The sequence below is a fragment of the Rattus norvegicus genome, chromosome 3 (genome assembly GCF_036323735.1).
Source record: "Rattus norvegicus strain BN/NHsdMcwi chromosome 3, GRCr8, whole genome shotgun sequence".
NCBI classification, from domain to species: domain Eukaryota; kingdom Metazoa; phylum Chordata; class Mammalia; order Rodentia; family Muridae; genus Rattus; species Rattus norvegicus.
Genome location: NC_086021.1, coordinates 36283182 through 36307251, shown reverse-complemented (window position 1 = coordinate 36307251; position 24070 = coordinate 36283182). Strand labels below are relative to the sequence as shown.

At 50.4% G+C, this 24070-nt stretch overlaps 1 protein-coding gene across 9 annotated transcripts; it reads right to left on the bottom strand.

Moving 5' to 3' along the window:
- Nucleotides 1-2034: 2034 nt before the first annotated feature.
- St6galnac6 (ST6 N-acetylgalactosaminide alpha-2,6-sialyltransferase 6) lies at nt 2035-23679 on the bottom strand. Of its 9 annotated transcripts, none has more exons than NM_001398944.1 (7): nt 15106-15256; nt 14127-14181; nt 12901-12991; nt 9867-10046; nt 7225-7631; nt 4052-4159; nt 2035-3427 (listed from the first exon to the last, which is right to left on the bottom strand). In NM_001398944.1, exons 2-7 carry the CDS (start codon nt 14150-14152, stop codon nt 3238-3240), a joined length of 1002 nt encoding a protein of 333 aa, NP_001385873.1. In that variant the 5' UTR covers nt 14153-14181; nt 15106-15256; the 3' UTR covers nt 2035-3237. The 9 variants fall into 9 exon arrangements, 7 of the variants coding, with proteins under 7 accessions (NP_001385873.1, XP_063140387.1, XP_063140390.1 ...); XM_063284317.1 differs by having other exon boundaries at nt 2035-3423; XR_005501955.2 differs by having other exon boundaries at nt 3286-3423; nt 7244-7631.
- Nucleotides 23680-24070: the final 391 nt, after the last annotated feature.

Genomic DNA, 24070 nt, shown 5'->3' with positions numbered 1-24070 from the left:
CCCTTCCCCCAAAAACCCCTCCCCCAAGCCCCCTACCCCCCTTGAGACTCAAGGTGTGTCTGTGTGGCCTTGGCTGTCCTGGAACTCATTATGTTCACAAAGATCCACGTGGCCTCTGCCTCCTAAGTGCTGAGATTAAAGACACAGGCAACCGGGGCTGGGGATTTAGCTCAGTGGTGGAGCGCTTACCTAGGAAGCGCAAGGCCCTGGGTTCGGTCCCCAGCTCTGAAAAAAAGAACCAAAAAAAAAAAAAAAAGACACAGGCAACCATGCTGGCTTTAGGATTTTATTTTTAATTTATGTGTATGTGTGAGTATGTATCATGTGCGTGTTCATGTGTGTGTACCTGTAAAGGCCAACGCGGCATCGGATGCCCTGAAGTTAGAATTGTAAGTGGTTGTGCGCCACCTTGAGGTGGGTGCTGGGAATCGAACCCAGGTCCTCTGGAAGAGCAACAAGCACGCTTAACCACTGAGCCATCTCTCTAGCCTTCAGCTTCACTAGCACAGCCACTAGTGAAGCCAGAAAATTCTAAAGCATGATCAAATAAAAGAGAAAGCAGCTTAAAATTCTTAAAAAAAAATCTTTTGGGGACCGGGGGAGATGGCTCAGCAATTCAAAGTGCTCCCTGCTGTGTCCAGGGGAACCAGGTTTGCTTCCAGTCACTCACAACTGCATGGCCCCTAACAGCCAGTAACTCCAGCTCGGGGAGAAGCCAATACTTCTGGCTTCCTTGGCCAGCTGAGCTCAAACACACATGCCCACACACAGACGCATAATGAAAGAATGAAATTAAATATTTTGACTACAGAAAGAATCCCAGGCCTTGAAAACAAACCCCACAGGGGTGAGAATGGAGGAGGAGTAGATGACCCTAGGCCAACCACACTGAAGCTCGCGGCTGGATCCGCCGTAGGTCAGCGCTTGAAGGAGGAATGGAAATGGCTGTGCCCCAGGTGCGCGGGTGGCACAGGCAGAACACCTGTGGGAGAGCAGAGGCTCATGGGAGAAATTCTATCCAGACACGATGGACAGGATCCAGTTTCCCAGCAGCTTTGGCACTGGAGTTCCTGGGAGTGTGCTGTCTCTCCCGGCCCACAAGGGGCTCAAGACACCACTAATTTGACACCGGAAGCTTCTGTTCCTCAGGTTTCCTCCTCAATGCCTGCATCACAATGGTTGCTGGACTCCTGATCCCACCACAGCCTGCCGCTGTCCCATGGAGGCCCGCAAACAAAAAGCGTCGGGGTGGGGCTGCTGGCCAATTGGCCCTGCGTTGAGTAACAACTGGTCCCGGCTGACACGGCTTCACTGAGGCGACCTCATATGAATCTGTGGCATCTGATGAACCATACAGGACAAGGAACAAAGGCTAGGTGTCTCTCTTGCCTCCCTGCCCTGGTGGCCCACCATCTTACCTGGCATGGAGCCCAGGACAGCTCTCTTTCTGACCCCCTCAGCAGCCTGCCTCTGTCACACAGTCACCCTTTGTTAGGCTTTGCTCCCAAGGGTATCTTACCTGCTGTAACAGGTGTAATTTCCTCCCTGGAGTCTCGGACCCTTCACCTCCTGCCTGTCTAACTAAACAGTCCTTGTGCTAAGAGGCCAGCAGCTACACGCACAACCTGGCAAGCTCCCTCTGCGCTCAGGCCCTGGGTCCCTGTTTTGACTTCTGGTTCCAGACTGGGTCTTTCCCTATATATAGCCCTCCCCCTTTCCCTTCAGATGCCTTAAGGCATTAACTTCTTTCAACTTATCAGAATCCCCCTAGAACTCAAGGTGCCCTTCCCTCCCCAGAAACCATGCTGCCTGAGAGCAATATTTGACCACTGGTATTCTTAGAGACAAAAGGCCTTGCCCCACATCACATAGAGCTAGCCGGTCTAGACCCAACTCTCCAGGCAGCTAAAACAGAAAACTGATGCCCCTCTTGCAAGCTCCTAACCCAAAGACTATAGGATGGTCCTTAGGATACTCCAAACTGGGAGAGGGACACAGGCAAAAAAGTCAGAATCAAGACACAGAGCACTGAGCTGGGGCTTAGGCATGTTTATTTCTGTATAAATCATTACAAAACCAGATCTGGGGCTGTCACTGCCCTCCCCACCCATTACCTCGGTGTGGAAGGGCTCACTGCTGGCCAGTCTCTCCCAACCCCCAGTCCACAGCCTCTTTACACCCTACACAGTCCCGCCCTTAATAAAGTGCTTAAGCGAGGAACAGAACCCAGCCCCCATCTCTATTCTCATCCCAAACTTGGGGGAAAGATCCTTCTCCCCAAAGTCCTCAACATCTCCAGACAAAGCCCTGGGGTGGCTGGGATTATCCCTTCCTCGGCCCCAAAAGCTCCTTTGGACAGTAGGGAACACTCTCCAGTAGGAGGGTAGGAAGAGATCCTGGCTTTTCTAGAGCCAGGTTAATGGCAGCTGGACTGAGGGGTTAGGAAAACAACTTCATGTTTGCCCCATTTCTGTCAGGGTACTTGCACAAAAATACCCTAAAGTTTCTAGAAGGAGGCAGGGAAGGGTACCCCAGGCTCCCCATCCCCAGGGAGCTGAGTCCCCAGGGAGGAATGGAAGTTGGGGAATTCACACTTACATATAATGGAGAGTGAGGGTCTCTGTCTGCACACCGAGATCTGTCACCACAGCGTGCCAGAAAGACAAGAGAGCCTGTCCAAGATCACTCAGGAAGAAACCAGAGCGGGACGCCGTCTCCTACTCCCTGGGCCTCCCTACCATTCCTAGAACTCCACAGATTCTCGGGCCTGGCCTCCTCGCAGCTTCTCCCTGATACAGTACAGCTGATTCTGGCAACTGTGGGGCAACACCAAGTCCCCAGATCCTTAGGACAGGGACCTCATTGTCCCAGCTAAGGAGGGAGTGATTTGGGGACCCATTCCTGGGGCTCTGAAGCAAAACCTTATTGGTAAAGACATGTCCTAAGCTTCAGACTGACTCAGAAAGACCCCTATACCCTGATAGATTACACTCAGACCCTGACTAGACGAGAAAGACCCCGACACCCGATTAATCCATACAGAATTCCAAATCCCTGATTGGCCAAGAGATAACCCCAGCCCCAGTTGGCTGGAGGAAAAAACCCTCATCAAGGCCCTGATTTGATTGGCTGGGAAATACTCCAGCCAGTCTGAACTGGCTGGAAGATGGCCGTGGTCAAATGGCTGGGCCCAGAGCCACTTCACTTGTATCTGTCCGAGGTCTGTGGACAGGATGGTTAGGTCCAGGAGGGGTGGGAGAAGGTGATACCGTAGAGTTGAGCCCAGGATGAGAAGACCCTCTTCTCAGTGATGAAGCGGTGGTGATTGCCCTTACGGCTGTGCTCGTTCTGGATGTAGGTGACACATTCATCTGGCCCCTTGGGTTCATAGTAGTGGTACGGCATCCGCTGCAGGCGGGGCCGCTGGCTGGGCATAGCAAACGCAGAATCAGGGACATGAGTGCAAGTTAGATGCCTGTAAGGGGTTTCTCTATTTCCCCCCTCATCTGCTACAGAGCCTCAGGCGTGTGTATAGATTAGGTTTGCCGAACCATCAGGCTTCTCTTAAACAAAATGTAACCTTTTTCTTTTCCCTACAGAGCAGCAGTCGGGGCTGCGGGCAAGGCAGTGGTTAAGAACTGTGGGTCTGGGCTGGGAAGCCTAGTACCCACGACAGTTTCTGAGACCATAGGTCCCCTCATTAAATACCCTTCTCGATTCGTTTGCACTCAGGAAATGGGGAAGATGGTGCCCCAGCATTGTGTGAACACTAATGAGGCAGGAGATGATGCTGGGTGCATGGTCAGCACTCAGCAGGACATGGCTGGCACTCCACGGCTTTTCATCAAGTCATTACCAACAAACTCAAGACTCAGCTTGGAGTGGAAGCCCCTGGGGCAGCTCCAAGAAGTCCACCTCTGCAGATCAGCATGAATACCACCCCACAGAGGTCCTCGGAGGTACCCCAGCAATGTCTCCAAACCTCCCAGCTCCACCCTGTAGTCAGGAACTGGCCATGGTCCCCCAGGGGGCAGTGGCCAGGGGAGCTCACCTGCAGTAGTCGGGAGGGACCATGCCATACACGTGCACATGGTCACACAACTCCACCGCAATCACCATGGTAAACCAGCCTGTGCTCAACCACGAGTGGGACTTTTCCCTGGGGGCAGAGAAGAGTCACAATGAAGGGACAAGCAGGCAAGGAGGACAGTCAACCCCACAGAGGTTCCCAGCTCTACCCACTGTCTATCCAGGCTCTGCTTCTCTATCAGACACCTGTGTAACACCCACTGAGGGGGCACAAAGGGAAGGGTACAATGGAAACAGGGCATGAACTCGAGAGGCCAATTAAACGGGCAGGCCGGGAGTAACTGCGACCATAAAGTGTGTTAGCATCAGCTGTTCCTCCCCTGGGACCAAACTCCTATGTGGATCCTAGTCAGAGAATGCAGGAGAGAGTGAGGCATGGAGAACAGCCCAGGCCCTGGGGTTACAGCAGCCACCGGCTACGGTGGCTTAGGAAGGAAGCACTTGATATGTGTCTGAGCCGTGCTAGGTCAAGTGCGCACTGAAGTCCTTGGGTGGTGTGAAAAGCAGAATATATCATTTATGATGTTTTAATATCGATCACATCTTTCCATGATGTATGTATGCATGTATGTATGTATGTATGTATGTGTGTGTGTATACACATATATTTGTTGTTTTATTTTCTATTTTAGTCATTTATTTTAAGACAGGGTCTCTCTATGTAGCCCTGGCTGTCCTTGAAATTTTATACCTCAAATTTTGCATATATATTTAGGCCTTGTGTATGTCTGTGTGCAGACACCATATGAATGCAGTGCTCGCAGGGGCCAGCGGAGGGCATGGGATCACCTGGAACTGGAGTCACAGGTGGCTGTGAGCTGTCTGTCCTGATGTGGGTGCTGGAAACCAAGCTCAGGTCCTCTGGAAGAGTGCAGGCGCCCCTGACCACTGAACCATCTCTCCACCTTACACCTCAAACTGAAAATGGTTTGCGTGTGTTTGATGGCTCTTTGAAACATCTGAAAGGAAACTGCACTTCTGACAAGTCTGACAAAGAAAACAAAGGTGACAAGAGTTGCCAAAGACAGGGATAACAGAAATGGCTACATTCCCTTACGGATGCTGAAGGAGGCGTCCATAGACGACTACTTATATCAATCTGACATCCTACCTGAAAAGGGCCAGCTCCTTCAAACCTGTGAACTACCTGAGATGAAAAAGGCTGCCTGCACCTTCTACAGCTGGGACATTAAAGACGCTGAGCCAGTAATCCTGGGGACACAGCTCTAATGGCTGAATGTGGGCTTAGAATTCTTTGGGCCCTGACTCCCACCCCTAGAACTAAAAACTAAAACAACTAAAGTAAACATCTCCTAGAAAGGGACAGGACGCTTCAGGTCCAGACAGTTTCACCGGCGAACTCTACCCAAGACTTAAAGAAAATCGGGTTCTGAGCAATCTCACCCACAAAACAGGGCAGAACACTTTTCATCGACCCCATATTTAAACCTAGAAAGAACAACTAAGGACAACCAGCACACACACCCTAGCCGGTGCAATGGGCAGGAGAAAGGAAGAGGCAGAAAGTAGGAAGGAAGAAAGGAAACTGGATTTGCATAGAGCATGATTATGAATGTGTGAAAAACACTACAAGAAAATCTACAAAAATCTAGAACTACTGAGTCAACAAAAAAATAATCTTTTTTTTTTTTTTTTTTTACTAGCAATAGACTGGGGAGGGGATGCTAGGTCATCAGACCTCCAGCACCCACCTAAATCTCAGACACAGTGCCCATCTCTAACTCAAGTGCCCAGTGGGGGACACGAGGGATACCTAGAGAGCACTGGCTTGCCAGCCTGGTCAGATCAATGAGCTCTGGGTTCAAGGGAGAGCATCTGCCTCAGTATATAAAACAGAGTGATCCAGGAGAATATCTGACCTCAACCTGGGGACTCTCCATACATGTGTGCTCATGAATGCCTGCACACTGGGACACACCCATCAACACACGCAAACACACCTAACACACACAGGAAAAATAAACTAACGATGAATAACTGTGAGCTAGAAATAAAAGTGAAAAAGTTACCACTTGTAATAGCTTCAAATCTTTTAAAAAATAATGAGGTATAAAGGGGGCTGGAGGGTTGGGGATTTAGCTCAGTGGTAGAGCGCTTGCCTAGCAAGCTCAAGGCCCTGGGTTCGGTCCCCAGCTCCAAAAAAAAAATAAAATAAAATAAAGGTGGCTGGAAGGATGGTTCAGTGGTTACGAGCACTCACTTCTCTTCCGGAGAAGCAGGGATCACTTTCCAGCACCCACATCTCACAGCTGCCTGGAACTCCAGCTCCAGGAGCTGGAACCCCTTTTCCGACCTCCTGAGGCCCTGAATGCACATGTGGCGCAGAGACACACGCAGGCAAAGGCTCATGCACATGTTTTTCTGAAATGTATAAACCTACCACCGTAAGTAGACAAGCTGTATGTTCCACATATCTTAAAATAACACTAAAGTGAAATGCACCGTTGTTATTTTCGTCTACTTTTTTACATAGCTACCATAAAACTATAAATTACGTGTGGTCCACATTGTATTTATATAGAAGGGACGACTAGGCTTCTAGGGGTGGGTCAGAGGACAGCATGCTAGGAGAGTTGTATGCTTGAAGCAAGGCATGCTGGGAGTAGTTGAGTCTAGACTCTACATTAAGTGCTGTACTATGGGAAGTGACACTGAAATAGTGGTTCTCAACCGGTGGGTCATGACTTGTTTGGTGTCAAATGACCTCACAGGTCAGATGTTTCCATTGTGATTCATGACAGTAATAAAGTTACAGTTATTAAGTAGCAACAAAAATAATCTTATGGCTGGGGGGAGGGGTCACCACAACACATATTAAAAGGCTGCAACATTAGGAAGACTGAGAACCAAAGACTTAGAAAAATGCTAGGAATGGTTTTAACACGCGGCATTCTGGGAGCCCCTGTTCTCTTAGAGTGGAGCAGGCTGGGAAAAAGCCTGGGGTGGTAGTCGGCTGAGGCCATGGCCAACACTCTGAAGATGACCCACGTTAAGAGCTGATGAGAGCTGGGGGAACCTTATCAGAGAGGATGACAAGAAGTGACTACAGCCTCAACAGTGCATGCTAGGCATCAGGCCAGGGATGACCGCAGTGGGCAGGCGGGAGGCTGGTACCTGTCCTTGCCTGTCTCACCCCGGAAGAGGTCGTCAAACTGCTGCATGCGGGCTTGAGAGACGGCATAGGCCTCCATGTTAGGGAACGCAAGGCCCGCCCGCTGGATGACGCGCAGGAGGCTGCCCTGGGGCTTCTGCATCTTGTTTGGGGGGCCCCAGAAGATGAACACAGTTTCAGGGGTCCTGTTGACAAATTCCTGGGGCTTCCGCAGCACCCGGAACACACTGGAATGAGCCACTACGCGGAAGGTGGTTTTGTTGCCGACGTCGGCCGAGTAGCCAGTGGTGGGAGCATCGTTCATGCGGATGGTGCACTCGGCCCGCTCAATCTCAGGGCCCAGTTTGGTGCCCAGCAGGTGGCTGGAGCTGGTGACGATCACACACTGGTTGCACCGGGACGGCAGCGTCTGTGGGACAAGGAGGGACACCATCAGGGATGCTCTATGCAGGGTCCTGTGTGCTACACAGCCAGGCCGGGGACTGTTGCAACCTTTCAAAACACATTCATTTAGGTTCTGCAGATATTATTAACTAGCTAGGGACAGCAAACACAGCCAGTTCCTCCCCTCATGGTATATATATGCCATTTAGACAGCAGCAGAGGCTTTAGAAGTCACACCCCTGGGGGTTGGGGATTTAGCTCAGTGGTAGAGTGCTTGCCTAGCAAGCACAAGGCCCTGGGTTCGGTCCCCAGCTCCGAAGAAAAGAAGAAAAAAAAAGAGAAGTCACACCCCTCGTTGGGGCAGTTTATGGATGGCGGGGGAGGGGCTGAAGAAGGGAGAGACTGAAGAAGAGAGGGTAAGGGAGGAGTGAGGAGGATGTTTGAAATTAACTATATGAATCATAAAAATGTCATAAGAGGGTTGGAGAGATGGCTCAGCGGTTAAGAGCACTGACTGCTCTTCCAGAGGTCCTGAGTTCAATTCTCAGCAACCACATGGTGGCTCACAACCATCTGTAATGGGATCCGATGCCCTCTTCTGGTGTGTCTGTAGACAGCTACAGTGTACTTATATATAATAAATGAATAAATCTTTAAAAAAAAAAGTCATAAGGGGTAGATGGGGAGGGGAGGTGACAGGGACTGGGAGAGAGGAAGCAGAAGCTGAGATCAGGTTGTAAAGTAAAAAACAATAAGGAAACAAAAATTGAAACCCATTATATAATTAATATATGCTAATAAAAAAACAAAAAACAAGAAAGAAGCTTACATTGGGGAAACAGACAGCATAATATACACTAGGAAAAAACATGGGGGACACGATCAGAAACAAAGAACTGGGACTTCTTTAGAGCGGTCTGTAGCGTCATATCTGAAGAACAAGTTGCCACTTAGGGAAATTGTTCCAGGCCAGAGGACCAGCAAGCACAAGGACACAGGTAGCATGCTGAGGAACAGAAGACAGACTGGCTGGAAGCCAGCCATGTGCAGACGCTTCCTCCAAATGCACCAGGCCATTCTCCATCGTCTCCAACAAGCGCCAACCCCTGGAGACACAACTCCCTTAGCTAGTCTTCTAACCAGCAGACTGGGAGAAGTGACAAGCCCAACTCGGACTTCGATATCTTCAAACCACCTGCACTCAGCTGTTCAACTTTCTCCCCTTCTCTCCCATCCTCCTAACATCTATTACGGGTCTTTTCCCAGGGAGGGTGTGCCCAGAGCCCAACCCTCCACTGGATACACAAAGACTCTGAAGAAAACTCAGCAAGGGAGGGCAGCCTGCATATATGAATCTCACAGATACCCTCCCTGGCAAAGAGAGGTCCCCAGGCTTGATAATCGGTTAACAAACCAGGTCCATAGAGTAAGAGTGCTAAACCCTAACCACTAGACTCCAGTCACTTGACCTTTCTGAGTAGCTGCCCTTCAGCGGGGGCCCTCCCACACCTGTGGTTTTACCTGTGATCACCTCATCTCTCCTAGGGAGAAAATAGCACTGGCTAGCTATCACTCAACACAAGGCAACCAGTATTGTTCCTGAGTTTGTGTTCTCCAGAACCTCAGTGGTTTCCTCCCAAGCTTATGAGGATGTGTCCCAGAAGTCTAACTCAGAAGACAAATTTTATTTTGATTTGTTTTTGTTTTGAGACAGGGAAGCTGTGTAGCCCTGGTTGTCTGGTACTCACTCTGTAGACCAGGCTGGCCTCAAACTCACAAAGATCCACCTGTTTCTGCTGAGATTAAAGGCGTGTGCCACCATGCCTGGCCAAAAGATATTCTTTAATTTTCAAAATTACATGTGTGCGTGTGCGTGTGTGTTTAGAGGGGAGGCATGCCACAACACACACGTGTGGAGGTCTGAGGACAGCTTGCTGGAGTCAGTCTTTTCCTTCCACTATGTAGGTTCCAGAGATAGAGCAAAGTCAGGTCATCAGGCTTGTTAACAAGCACCCTTACGTACTGAATGATCTCACTGGACCAAGATATTAAACTTTTTAACACTAAGGGTAGGACCCTAGAGAGAACCAAGGCCTACCACAGAACACTTGTCCAAGATCCCACCCTGAGTAAGGGGCCATGATCTTAACTCATGGGCCTCATCCGCCCTCTCCTCTAGGAGGCACAGGGGTATTGGAAAGAAGAGTTGGGAGGTGGAGCCTATTAGCGGTCAGGGAACGCCCCACAGGAGCTGCTCTACCTTGTTGCCGAGGATAGGGAAGTAGGCGTTGGAGAAACTCCACTTCTTGAGGTTGACTGGCCGCCGCGAGCGGCCCCGCAGGGAGCCGTAGTGGAAGACCTCGTTGGCACTGTTGGAGCTGTAGAGGATGAGGATGGTGATGAGAGCAAAGAGGACCACAAACACTGCTGACCGCTGCTCCTGGGGAGGGAAGAGGCCATTGAGGGTCTAGGCTCACACACAGCAGGCCCAGTGCCCCACCCACCTGCCCCTCACCATGCCCCAGACCCAATGAATCCAGTACCACGTCCTCACCTGGCACTTGCCCCATCATGTTCCTTTTTTTTTTTTTTTGGTTCTTTTTTTTTTTCGGAGCTGGGGACCGAACCCAGGGCCTTGCGCTTCCTAGGCAAGCGCTCTACCACTGAGCTAAATCCCCAACCCCATCATGTTCCTTTTATTTGACTGAATCTAGGGCCTTGTGTATATGAGACAATTAACCTCTGAACTGTCTTTCCAGTTCAGTCATGACCCTTGCAAACTGCTGCCCCTTCAGATTAGACCTGTAGCTGAATATTGTTACTCGATCGTCCTTGATCCCAGGCCCCTGGCTGAGGCCCACAGAAGGTTCTCAAGAAAAGAGTCCAATATGGTGTACACTTACCACCCCCAGGGCTCTGGAGGTTGAGGCCTGAGGATTGCTGCAAGTTTATGCTAGCCTGGGCTACAGGGGGCAGGAAATGAGTGGTTCAAGAAGGCTTTGCTGGGGGTTGGGGATTTAGCTCAGTGGTAGAGTGCTTGCCTAGCAAGTGCAAGGCCCTGGGTTCGGTCCCCAGCTCCGAAAAAAAGAACCAAAAAAAAAAAAAAAAAAAACAAACAAACAAACAAACAAACAAAGAAGGCTTTGCTGGACTGAATTGCGTGACAAGGCTCCCTAGGGAATGCCTAGACATAGGTGGGGAGAGGGACAACCAAATGGAAGTTCGTGTCATCCCCTAACTCTCCATAAGTTGTCAGTGTACATCTGGCTCCATACACCTTTGAGTTTAGTAGATTCAACGAAGAACCATCAACAGTGTAGTCAGGCCCAGAATGGTTGTACCAGTCCTGAGCATATATAGGCTTCCTACCTTGTTACTGGTTCCCAATTCTGTGGCCTTTTTATTTATTTTTTATTTTTATCTTTGAGAAAGTGTCTCACACAGCCCAGGTCATGGCCAACTCACTGTGTAATGAAAGCTGGTTCTGATCCACTGATCCTCCTAAGGGCTGGGATGACAAGCACGTGCCCCTACGCCAGCAGCTTCTGCTGCTCATGCTGGGTTAGGCATCCAGAGGTGGTAAACTATAGAGGACGCGCATAGGTTATATGCACATCCTGTGAGAAGAACCTGAGATTACAACCTTGGATTTCTGTTTCCTCAGAGATCCCGGAAGCAACCTCTTATAAATATGAGGGAATCTGTCACTTCTCACTCCATGCTTATGTGTTTTGCCTGCTTGGTGAAAATGGATCTGGGCTCTTGTATTTTCCCTTGCCGAAGCACTTTAAGATTTCTCGGTACAGGGAGCTGGAGAGACACTGAAGGAATATGGACAACTTGGACAGGCCCCCTAAATCCCTTTGGGGACTTGAGACCCCTAGATTATGGGGACCACAGATTATGTGAAATTTGGTTCTTTCAGGGCATTCAACTACAGGCAGCACCCAGAAGCTATAACTTCCCCCTTGAAAGGCCATGTAGTAGGAGGTGAGAGGGTTATAGCTGTGCCATCTCCGGCTAGGCTTGTGGCTCCACCCACGGGGTGGGGCATACACCAGGTCCTTGATTTATCAAGTTGTATTCTGATCAACCCACTCACTGCAAGCAGAAACATCTGAAGGGAGAAAAGGCATCTAACACATGCAACCTGCTCAGCAACATCCCAGATGAGCAACAACTGCACAGCGTGTCAACTGTCTCCTCTCAGTGAGAATGGCTCACTGGACGCTGCAGGCCTTGGTCTCATCCAGTATTACTAGAGTATCATATCAGAACTTCAAATTTCAATGCACAGGTCCCACTAAATGCTTTTAGCATTTCTGCATCCCCAAAATTCAGAAATTCTGAGAATAGGAACTGGGTGTGTGGTCAGTTGTTAAGAGAGCTCAACTAGCATGCCGGAAGCCCTGGTTTTGACTCCCAGCATTACATAAACCAAGCATGGGAGAAAAGGTCTCAAATCCCAGTACTTGGAAGGTAGAGGCAAGAGGATCAGGTGACACAGTGAGGCCAGCCTGGGATCTACCAGACCTATCACACACAATTTTTTTTCTACGTCTAACCATGACAAATTAGAGAGCTCGATATTTCCTTCTTCTCGTTAGTTTTTTTGAGACAAGTCTCTCTCCTTAGCCCTGGCTGTCCTGAAATTCATTATGTAGACTAGGCTGGCCTGGAACTTGCAGAGATCCACCCATCTCAGCCTCCAGAGTGCTGGGATTAAAGTTTTCTATCACCGTGCATGGCTGGTTCACCACCATTTTTCAAGTGCTCAATTCCCTGTTGCTCTGTACTCTGCTGCCATTGATAATCCCGTATTGAAGTATCCCTGTCAAAGGACTGTGCTGTCCTCCTAGACTCAGACTAACACAAGCACCTCCCACTCTGCCGTGCAGCCTGACGAAAGATGTTTGGGGATCAAACACATGGTAGGTGCTCAGAAAACAGGAACAAATACAAAGTACTCTGACTTTGAACATGGCCATTCCCTCAAGGCAGGTTCACCTCCTCACCCCATTTCCTGCATGGCACTCCACAGCCTCGTTCACAGCCAGTGTTTCCCACTGATATATAAGTCAAGCTTTAGGATATCAGAGAGAACCTTGGGCCTAGGGAGAGGCGAGAGAGCAACCACTCAGTGGCTGAAGTTGAGTCTGAACCCAGAACACCTGGGTACTGACTCTCCTGTGTGGGTTGGGGTGAAGATGTCATAGGCAGAGCAGGTTAACAGGAGTCCGTTTCACAGAAGGTTGCGAGCAGCTCAAATTGGGGTGAGAAACGAAGGGACTTACTTTGTTGCTACTCATCTCTCGGCGGCGTCTGCTGAAGGGTAGAGGCCAGCGTCCTGCAGGTGGCCCGGGGGGCAAGGTTGTGGGGTCACACCTGCAAGCCACCAGAAAGGGTTATGGCCGGAGGCCCTCCCCTGGATGCGGCTGGATCTCAGGTCGTGCCTCTACCCAACAGCTCTCCCAAAGTTTGAGGCTCGGGGCTGCTTCTGTTTGGTCCTGGTTCCCACTTCAAGCAGGGATGGTCCAAAAGTTTCCTAGGTATTGACCCCCTCCTCACAGACCTCCAAATCCTATGGCTCAGTGAATTCAGTCATTGGCCAATGTGATCTTGGGGTCAAGGGCACAGCCATGATTCTCAGAGGTGGACAGCTGTGTGCCTCACTCCATAACCCTCCCTCTCCTCCCACCACTGGGCCTGGCCCTTCTACACTTCCAAGCCCCCACCTGTAAGCTGACTGTAACTGGGCATCCAGCCCCACCTCCTCTAGCAGCTACAGCCCAAAACGCAAAAATAGGAAAGCGCGTAGAGAGGAAGAAAACTAGGCCTGGATCCTCGGAGGGGATCCCCAGATCAGGGCGCTCCCCGGGGAGCTTCTCCTGTCACTATCTCCGCCCCTTGACCTAGCTGCCGTCCACTCCCACTCCAGGAATAGCTAGAAACCTCTAGGCCAGAGTGCCACAGACTCACCCGGCTCCTGATTGGCCAGGCCAGGCCCCTCCCATTGCCAGGCATGACCCCGCCCCTTGGCAGCTCAGACTTCCACACTCAGGATTTAAGGTTCTCCTGGGCCATCCCAGTATCTCCAGTCACAGAGACCCCAGATGTCTGTCTGTCCCCACCAGGCAGTTCAGGAAACAGGCTTATTGGAAGGGAGGCGTGGCTTGTCCTTGGACTCAAACGTTAGGACTGAAGACAGGAGGCCAGATCCAGAATCCCAGAGTCGCCCCCATTAACCCCGCAGCCTCTAGTATTCAAAGCGTCCCTGGGTCTGGCTACAGCTCCCAGACAGACCTCGGTCTTACTACCCTGTCTTGCGCATGCCCCATGCTCCAGACACTTGGAGCACGCCAGGCTCCAGGCCCACGCCCCACTTTCCCACCTTTGCCTGAGCAGTGCCCTCAGCCAGGACTACGGTCCCCCTGGTCAGCCCCGTCACGGTCCTGCTCTGAGAACGCCATGGTCAGAACAGCATATCAGGTGCCAGTGCGAATGTCGGGTCCACACTTACTGGCTGGGGGGCCTCGAGCAAGCCATGTGACCTCTCTGAGCCTCAGTTTCCTCATCTGTGAAATGGGAATAAGAACTGGTAACTCTTGGGGTGACTAGAAAGATGCATGCAGTTGTGACAAGAGGCGTCCAGGGCTTGGAAGTACTGTATCAGAAGTCCTAAACCTTAGGGTTACTCGGTTCAGTGCCCGTCCCTGCACAAGCTTGTCCCAGAAACAATCCTCCTCCCCGGTCCCCAAGCCAAGGATTTCCCTTATATTATGAAACAAGCTCCAGAGCTACGCTAAGCATCGCCAGCCTACAGACTCCTCAAGGCAACGCCTGGTAGGTGCTCTTGTTCCCCATTTCACAGATGAGGAGACTGAGGGATCAGAGAGGCAACGCGCCTCTTATGGCACCTGAGCCAGCTTGGGGTGGGGGGTGAGGGGGACCTTGTAGCGTTTGTTTACAGGGCGGAGCCTGAAAGGGTCTCCCAGGAGGGTCCCCCTCTACCCGTGCGTGCGTCAGACATCTAGTTCGGCACGGAGTGGCCAGGCCTGGTGGGGAGCTGCTGACTCCGCTGGGGAGGTGGCAACCCTGGAGCTTAGACTCAAACCCGAGGCTGGACGTGCGGAGGCTGAGGTCTGGGCTGAGGGTGAGGGCCGCACCCTGAGCTCGCTCCGGGGCTTCTCCGGGTGCCCGGAGCAGGGTACCCCCAACTGCCTCGTGGGAGGCTCAGCCCCGCGCCCCTTCTTGGGCTGCTGCACCCTAGGGTCGAGCATTCTGACCTCGGCTCTGCAGGGGAGGGATGAAGGGCGGCGGCAGGGTCTCCCCATCTCCAAAGAACCCCGCAAGCTTCTAGATCTCGGGGTGCAGTTAGCAAGGAGAGTGGGTCTCGAGGAGCCCTGGGACTCCCCCCTTTTTAGCGGCTCCCCACTCCCGAGGCGCAAGCACAAGCCCCCTCTGGCTCTGCTGCCCGCCCCCTCACAGCACCCGCTCACCTCCGCCGGGGAGCGCCCGGCCCCCCGCGGCCCCCGCACCCCGTCACATGGCGCCGGGAGCCGAGAACCGGGGTCCGCGCTGCTCTGGCCGCCCAGGCCCCGCTGCAGCTCTGGCCCGCCGGGTCCTAGCGCCGACGCTCACAGACCGGTTTAGGGCCGGGAGAGAGGGCGGAGCCTTCGGCTGCGGATGGGCCCGCCCTAAGGAGGTGCCAGAGAGGAGAGATGCTCTCCAACAGCACCTATCCTCCCCTACAAATCCCGAGTCTGGTCCATTTCTCTCCCTCCAAATGGACACCAGGATCTCGGATGGGGAAACCGAGATGAGGAGATCACTGGGCTCGAACTCTGGCCATGCGTTCCCTGGATTTCCGCCTCGTTGACCCAGTATTTACCCTCTGGCCAACCTGGTACTTTACTTCATGTCCTTACCTCCGGAAAATGGAGAGAGCAAGGTTTCAAAACATAGCTTTTGGTGGGCCTGGTGGTGCAGGCCTCTAAACCTTCACCCTACTTAGGAGGTAGAGACCCGAGGACTGTTGCAAGTTCAAGGCCAGCTGATAGACATAGTGAGTTCCGGGCTAGCCAGGGCTACCCAAAGAGATCATGGCTCAACTCTCTTCATTCTACCACCAAGTGTTCATTGTATTGCTTCATGTGACTATAAGGGAGCAGCCTGCTCTTGTTGTCTTACTCTTCCCTTCCCTTCCCCTCTCTCTCCCCATTCCCCTCTCCTCTCCACGTGCTCATGGCTGGCCTCAACTCCTCTAATCTCTCTCTCTCCTTCTCTCTGACTTTCTCTGTCTCTACTACCCTCTTAACTCCCCCCTCCATGCCGTGAATAAATTCTATACTAAAAAAAAAGAAGAAGAAGAAAAAGCAACCTGGAGCCCTCCAAGTGGATGGCTCAGCAGTTATTAGTACTGGTAACTCTTCCAGAGCACCGGGGATGAGGGGAGGGTGGGTGGGTGGGGCGGTGTCCATTCCCAGCAAAGTCCTAGGGATCTGTCGCCCTCCTCTGGCCATCACGGGTACTGCACATATATGTGGTACACAGACACACTTGCAAGGGAAACATCCATAGGCATAAAATAAAATGAAAAATTTAAAGAAAAAAGCAACTTGAGGGATGGAGAGATAGTCAGGTATGTCGGACATGATGCCCCGTGTTTTGCTTTTCTTTTTCGAAACGTTTCTCCATGTAGCCCTGGGTGTCCTGAAACTTGCTCCGTAGACCAGGCTGGCTTTGAACTCAAGTGATCTCTCTGCCTCCCCAAGTGCTAGGATTAAAGGCCTGTGCCGCCACTGCCCAGCTAGGTCATGTGTTCTGGGGGTGTGAAAAAAGGGAGACCTGTCCAGATAGCTTATCCTATCTGGTCCTTCCAGGTCAAGGAGAGAACAACATTAGAGGTTGACCTTTGGCCTCCAAACATACATGAGCATGCATATATGGACACACGCATGTGCAGAAGTTATCTGGGTCGCCCGTTAGAAGGCTGGATAATAGGGCTGGAGAGATGGCTCAGTGGTTAAGAGCACTGGACTGCTCTTCCAGAGGTCCTGAGTTCAATTCCCAGCAACCACATGGTGGCTCACAACCATTTGTAAAGAGATCCGATGCCCTCTTCTGGTGTGTCTGAAGACAGCTACAGTGTACTTATATATAATAAATGAATAAATAAATCTTAAAAAAAAAAGAAGGCTGGATAATAAACAGACATTGCCTACCCACAGTGCTCTAAGGCTGGTAAAACGAGGGTCAATGTGCATGACTGAGAGGGTGGCTGGGACACTTACAGGACATTTAGGAACAGACAACAAGTTTAAAGAGCTCTGTGTTGTGAAATTACTTAGGAAAACACCGTAGTTAAATTCCACTCCACACCCTAGGTATTCATTAGGCCCTGCAGATGCACACAGTGACGTTCAAGACTTCCTAGGTAAGTGCTCTACCACTGAGCTAAATCCCCAGCCCCAAGACGGGACAGTTTTAAATACAAGTGGGAATAGTCCAGATATCTAAGGGGAATGGAAAGTTTGGGCTGGGTTGGGTTGGTTTTCAAGACAGGGTTTTGGGGTTGGGGATTTAGCTCAGTGGTAGAGCGCTTGCTTAGCAACCACAAGGCCTTGGGTTCGGTCCCCAGCTCTGAAAAAAAGAAAAAAAAAGAAAGAAAAAAAAATCAAGACAGGGTTTTTCTGAGTAGCCTTAGCTGCCCTGGAACTCGATTTGTAGATCTGGTTGGCCCTAAACTCAGACCCACCTCTGCCTCCCCAAGCCGGGATAAAGGTATTTGTCACCACCGCCTGGCAAGGGTGTTTGTTTGTTTGTTTGTTTGTTTGTTTTTAATATTAAGGACGATTCACCCTGTGGAATATCGCACGGCAGGAGCAACGATAAACTATAGGGACGCTGGTGAATCTTGGAGACCAAAGGAGTGAAAAGAGTAAATGTATCGTATCAAATCCCAGCACACGGCTAGGGGAGTGGTTGCAGTAGAATCAAGACTATCTTCCCCTAAATACCGCGTTCAAAGGCAGCCTGGGCAACTGAGACTCCGTCTTTAAAAAATAAAACCAAATGAAACAAAACACTGGTTTTCTTCGTTTCCGAGGCCCCGCCTCCTGCCCCTCTTCCACCCTCCGCCTCCTACCCACTTCCACCCCTGCTTCCCACCCACCCCAACTTCCACGCCCTCCTCCCACCCCATTCTGCCTCCCACCCTCCCCCCTGCCTGTAGATTACGAGGTGCTCGCAGCTACAGCTCCAACACCATGCGGGCTGCCCTGCTCCCCGTCGTGATGACACTGGACTACACGCATTTATAACTGTAAGCAAACCCACAGTTCGATGCTTTCTTTTATAAGAGTTGCCTTGGTTGTGGTGTCCCTTCACAGTCATAGAAGCTTAATCAGGACGCAAACAAACAGAAAAAGAAACCTACTTGGCATTGCCAAGAGCAGGAGATAGCCTATGCCCGGATCACTGATTAAAGTTTTAAAAGCACTAGGGAGGCCGCACATCACAGCGACCGTGAACGTTGAGTTCAAGAGACTGGTAAGTGTTCATATGCGTTATATAGACACATCAGCCTATCACAAAATCAGAATATCACAATTTAAAAAGAAAAGTTCAGGGGCCGGGGAGATGGCCTTCGACCTGAGTTTGATCCCTGGGACCCACATGTAGGAAGAAGAGAATTCACCCTGAGAAGTTGTCCTCTGACCTCCATGTGGGCACAGTGGCCTTGTCACCACCTCCCACTAAACAAATGAACAAACAAATAAAATGTAACCAAAAGAAAGGTACAAAATAAGAAGGATTAAAAATGAGATTTTTTTTTTTTGTTCATTATAACACGTCTGTGGATGCCTGGTCTCTTGAGACCACCATGGCCCCTGGAAGAGTAATGAGGTAGGCGAGAAGTTTCACTGTGACTCAGGAGTGGGTGTTGGTTCAAACTTCAGGGGTCAGTCTGACCTCGAGGAGTTTATTTTAGGCTAAGTGTGGAGGTAGAGGTTTGCTATCTCAGCTACTGGGGAAGCTAAGGCCGGAAATCTCAAGCTCTGGACTTGTACAGCCCCAAACTAAAAATAAACTGTGAGGTAGAGTGGTCCGTGAATCCCAGCACTCAGAAAGGGGGAGGCAGGAGGACCAGGAATTCAGGGCCAGCCTGGGCTACACAGAGTTGGAGCTCAGGCTAGGCTATGAGACTCGGTCCCAGAACAAGGTGATTATTTCTGCAATGTTAGAATCTAGGTTGTTCTTTTGTTCATGTAGGGATTTGTATTTTCCGAAAGTTTTTTTTTTTTTAAGATTTATTTATTACATATAAGCACATTGTAGCTGTCTTCAGACACACCAGAAGGCATCGGATCCCATTACAGATGGTTGTGAGCCACCATGTGGTTGCTGGGAATTGAACTCAGAACCTCTGGAAGAGCAGTCAGTACTCTTAACCGCTGAGCCATCTCTCCAGCCCATTTTCCGAAAGTTTTAACACAAGAATTATACAATCATTTTGTTTGTTTGGTTGGTTGGTTTGGTTTTTGTTTTTGTTTTTTTTTTTTTGTTTTGTTTTGTTTTGTTTTGTTTGGAACAGAGTTTCTTCTTTTAGCCCTGGCTGTCCTTGAACTAACTGGCTCTGTAAACCAGGCTAGCCTCAAATTCCACCTGCCTCTGCTTCTATCTCCTCAGTCCTGGGATTAAAGGCGTGCACCATCATTGCCTGGCTTGATTTTGCTCTCTAGCTCTGGCTGTCCTGAAACATGCTACGTAGACAGCCAGGTTTGCCACTCCCTCCTGGGAGCTAGGATTAAAGCCACACACCGTGCCCAGCCACAGCCCCTTAATATCTTAAAATGTATGTTTTTCTGGACAAGGTGGCTCAAAGCTGTAATCCCAACAATCAGGAGGCTGAGGCAGGAGAATCACTGAGTTTGAGGCCATCTTGGGAAAGAGAGTAAGGCCATTTTTAAAAAAGGACTGGGGACCAGAGAGATGGCTCAGGAGTTAAGAGTACTGCTGTTCTTGCAAAGAACCCAGGGTAGCTCACCACTGCTCTTAATGCCAACTCCAACGGCTTTCTTTCTTTTTTTTTTAAATTAAATTTATTTATTATATATGAGTACACGACCACTGTCCTCAGACACACCAGAAGAGGGCATCAGATCCCATTACAGATGGTTATGAGCCACCATGTGGTTGCTGGGGTTTGAACTCAGGACCTCTGGAAGAGCAGTCAGTGCTCTTAACCGCTGAGCCATCTCTCCAGCCCCTCCAACAGCTTTCTGATACTCTCTTCTGCCTAGGAGAGCACACACCCAACTTACACACAAGCAAGCACACACACATAAAATAAATTAAAATTTATAATTAATTTTTTGTTTTAGTTTCATATATGTGGGTGTTTTGCCTGCACGTCTGTCAGTGCACCACTTGTGAGCCTGGTGCCCACGGCTGGCAGAAGAGGGCATTGACCCGCCCTGGAACTGGAGTTATAGACAGTTGTGAGCCACCGTGTAGGAGTTGAACAAAGGTCTTCTGAAAGAGCAGCCAGTGGCCTTATAACTGCTAAGCCATACTTCTGATTTTTTTTAAAATTTAGAAATACTTTTAGACTTTAAAGATTTTATTTGTGTACGAGGATTTGCCTGCTCACATCTTTGTGCATCATGGGCATGCAGTGCCCTCAGCAGCCAGAAGAGGGCGCTGGATCCCCTGGCCCTGGAGTTCCAGATGGCTTTGAGCTGTCCCGTGAGTCCTCTGCAGGAGCAGCCCGTGTTCCTAACAGAAAAATAAGCACACGCTCTCTCTCTCTCTCCCGCCCCTGGAATCTGCATTTTTAAAAACTGAAGTACATGCAGCTTTTGTGTTTGCCTGTGCTTGTGAGTGAACACGCGTCGATGTAGAGCCACGGGTTAGCTGGCCTCTGCAGCTCTACCCAAGCAGAGCTCTGTTAAGTGAGTAGGAAAGATACAGAAAGAGACTCCACCCAGTTCTTTTGCTGGAGGCAGGGTTTCCTGCTAGGACCTGAGGCTGGCTGGTTATTCCAGGCTGGTCAGAGATCCTCGGAGACCAGCTGTCTCTGCCTCCTTCCTCTATGGGAACAAAGACCCATGTATCAGAACACCTAGGACCTCTGTTCCGGTTGTGAGGACTGAATTCAAGTCCTTCTCTGGTGTGTCCAACACAGTACTTTATCAATTGAACTTCAGGATACCCTTCTCCCCCCCACCCCCTTCTTTTTGTTATCCACTCCCTTTTTTAAAAAGTGCCATGTCTGTGAATGCACGTAAAAGGCGTGAGATAGAATTCACAAAGAGCTGAGCAGGCAGCTCCCTAGAGCTTGGTTATTTGCCTTGCATTAATTTAGAAAGTTATGATTGCCTGCTTGGTTTGAGACAGTCTTACTTTCACCAGGGTATCCACAAATTCACTGTGTGGCCAAGGATGACCCAGAACTTCTTATCTTCCTGCCTCCTTCCAAAGCGTACTTTACAAGAAATACACAACCCAAATCTACTTTGGTAAGTTAAAAAACACATTCTCGGGGCTGGGGATTTAGCTCAGTGGTAGAGCGCTTACCTAGGAAGCGCAAGGCCCTGGGTTCGGTCCCCAGCTCTGAAAAAAAGAACCAAAAAAAAAAAATTCTCTTTTTTTTGTTTGGCGTGGTTTGGTTTGAGACATGCTTCCTCTGTGTGGCTCTGGTTGTACTGGAACTCACCATGTAGACCAGGCTAGCCCTGAACTCAGAGATCAGCCTGCCCCTGCCTCCCAAGTGCTGGGATCAAAGGCTTGTGTCACCATCACCCAGCAATAACATTTTTTTTTTTTTGGTTTTTTTTTTTTGGAGCTGGGGACCGAACCCAGGGCCTTGTGCTTCCTAGGTAAGCGCTCTACCACTGAGCTAAATCCCCAGCCCAACATTTTTAAATTATTATTTAAACAAGTGTGATGAAGCTGCCTGGTCTTTCAGAGAACCTGGGTTAGATTCCCAGCATACACAGGATGGCTCACAACCATCTGTAACTCCAGTTCCAGGAAACCCAATGCCCTCTTCTGGCTTCCAATCGCAGCAGGTACATACATGGCACACAGATGTGTATGCAGGCAAAATGCCCAAACACATAAAATAGATTAATTAATTTAAAATGGGAGAAAAACCAAGTGTGTGTGTGTGTGTGTGTGTGTGTGTGTGTGTGTGTGTGTGTGTGAAACTCCTGCCTCTACCCGTGATGTGATGGTGAAGCAGGCAGCCCACTAGAGTAGATGCAGGACAGTGTCTACCTCTAGTGTACCCTGAACCTCTCAGCCCATCTGCTCCCCAGGCCTCCTGACCCCGCCTGCAGGACAGAAAGGAAACCACAGAGGGTGGGACAGAAGAGGAAGAAGGGAAGGGCATGTGAACAAGGTGATGAAACGGAGACCAGAGAGGGCTCTCGACGCAAGCACAGTTAGCCGCCAGTGGAGGCTGTGCTGGACATGGAAGCTGTTCCCCAGACCAAAGCAGAGCCGGAGACCCCCACTCGAGCCTGTCAGATTCCTGGATTACTTGTTTCAGAGGGGCTGGCTGCTCTTCACGACTCCAAGAACAGTAATAGCCGCCTTTGTGGTATCAATAGTGGGGGGATGAGTCAGGGCAGAGGCAGAGGCAGAGGCAGGTGGACCTCTTGAGTTTGAGGCCAGCCTGGTCTACAGAGTGAGCTCCAGGACAGCCAGGGCTACACAGAGAAACCCAGTCTAGAAAAACTAAGCAACAGGGTAGGGGGAGGGTACAAAGGCATAGCATCCTGTTGGTGGGTTGCCTGCCTCTGTATGACTCTCTTTTCAAGCACACCTCACTGAACCCCTAAAAGAACCTATGGAAGGGAGCTAATGGGAACCCACTTTCCAGGTGAAACCCCAGCTTGGAGAATGTGTGGGTGACGGGTTGACATTCTAATGACAGTTATTAATATCCGCTGAGCGGTTAGCACACAGCCCTGACACAAAAGAGAACCCCAACAAGGGGCCTTGGGCCAGGCCTGCTCATCTCTGGAGGAGCTTTCTCCCCAAGGAAAGTGCTTGTGGGGCAGCTAAGCACCCCCACTTCCCGAACCTTACCAATTTTCCCCCCAGTTGGAACCTAGACGGGGCGGGGAGGTGTCTTGAGCGTGCCTGGCAAACTCTACATGAAGCTACAACTTCATCCTTCGTTTAGCAAGCTTCTTTATGGTCTTACGATATTCCCAGATAGTCTCTTCCTCTCCTACTCTCTCAGCTCCCAATTTACTTACCTATTTTTATTTTGTCAATTAAAATTTTATTTTATACGTATTGATGCTTTGCCTGCATGCACGTCCATGTGAGAACGTCAGGTCTTGGAGTGACAGACAGCTTTGAGCTGCCGTCTGGGTGCTAGGATTCAAACCCTAGTCCTCTGGAAGAGCAACAGTTAGTGTTCTTAACCACTCCAGCCCCTCAGCTCCCAACTTAGAACAACATTTCTGTTCCCAGACAGATCTGTGCTGAGCTCAGCTGAAGCCAGGCCTGGGGACTCCAACTTTCACCCTCTACGGGGGAGCATGGAGACTTAAGCAGAGCTCTGAGCCTGGGGCAGTGGTCACGAACTGGGAAGTACCCAGGTCTCCATAGACAGGGGCACCCAATTGTGTGCTGTAAGCATGGGGTTCCACTCCTCCCTGAATAGACACCATAGAGACGCTCATACGCAGCAGAGACCCCTCAAGAAAGAGTGAGTCCTAAGACACCTGTGGCTACGGGACCTACCTCACTTCCTCTCTGGGCTTGGAAGTGGCTGAGAGAAAGGAGTCAGAGGGAAAGGGACACAGAGGTCAGAGTCTGGAAACCCCAGTGCCCCCCACAAAGCCCCAAGGTGATGCACGGCTCCTACCCCCTACTCACCCTGCAGCAGGTACCAGGCCCACAGTGGCCAAGGAGGGGGCCCCTAAGTCTCATCGTGAGTCTTCTTCAGTAGACCCTGTGCCAACAACCAGACTTGTCAGAGGGCATCTTTGTGTGCCTGGAGGAAGTGGCTGACAGCTTTCCTGAGAAATACAATTATTCAGGCCAACCCAGCAGTAAACACCTCACCCAGAGGCAGGGCCAGACAGAAGCGTTTCTGTGTGCTGGGCCCAAGGGTGGGGCCTGCATTTCCTGATGGTTGGAAAACAGGAAGACTGAGTCTCGGAAAGGAATAGTCTAAATCCCATCAGGACCAGGGGGTCTCTTGTCTCTAGACACTCAGGGTGAGGGCACAGGTGGGGAGACTCTGATGGGATAGAGAGCCCGCTCTCTACCATGAGTGAAGAAGCTACGTGTGCGGAGACGGCCCAGAGGCCAAAATCAGCTTATCTCGGGCTAGCTATAGCTTCAGACAGCCATTTCCTGACTGTCTTTGTCAGAACACCCTGTAGTAACAGATAAAAAAAACCTTTGAAAGCCATTAACTTAGCAGACCGCTAGCTT

Bases quoted from the DNA above. Each gene is read 5' to 3' on its own strand.
- St6galnac6 (XM_063284317.1), bottom strand. From the start codon at position 14,152: ATGGCTTGCTCGAGGCCCCCCAGCCA. The intron at 7,632-9,866 runs GTAGAGCAGCTC...CTTGTCCCACAG, and splicing joins TCCCTATCCTCGGCAACAAG to ACGCTGCCGTCCCGGTGCAA. The intron at 4,160-7,224 runs GTACCAGCCTCC...CTCTGCCCCCAG, and splicing joins GGTGAGACAGGCAAGGACAG to GGAAAAGTCCCACTCGTGGT.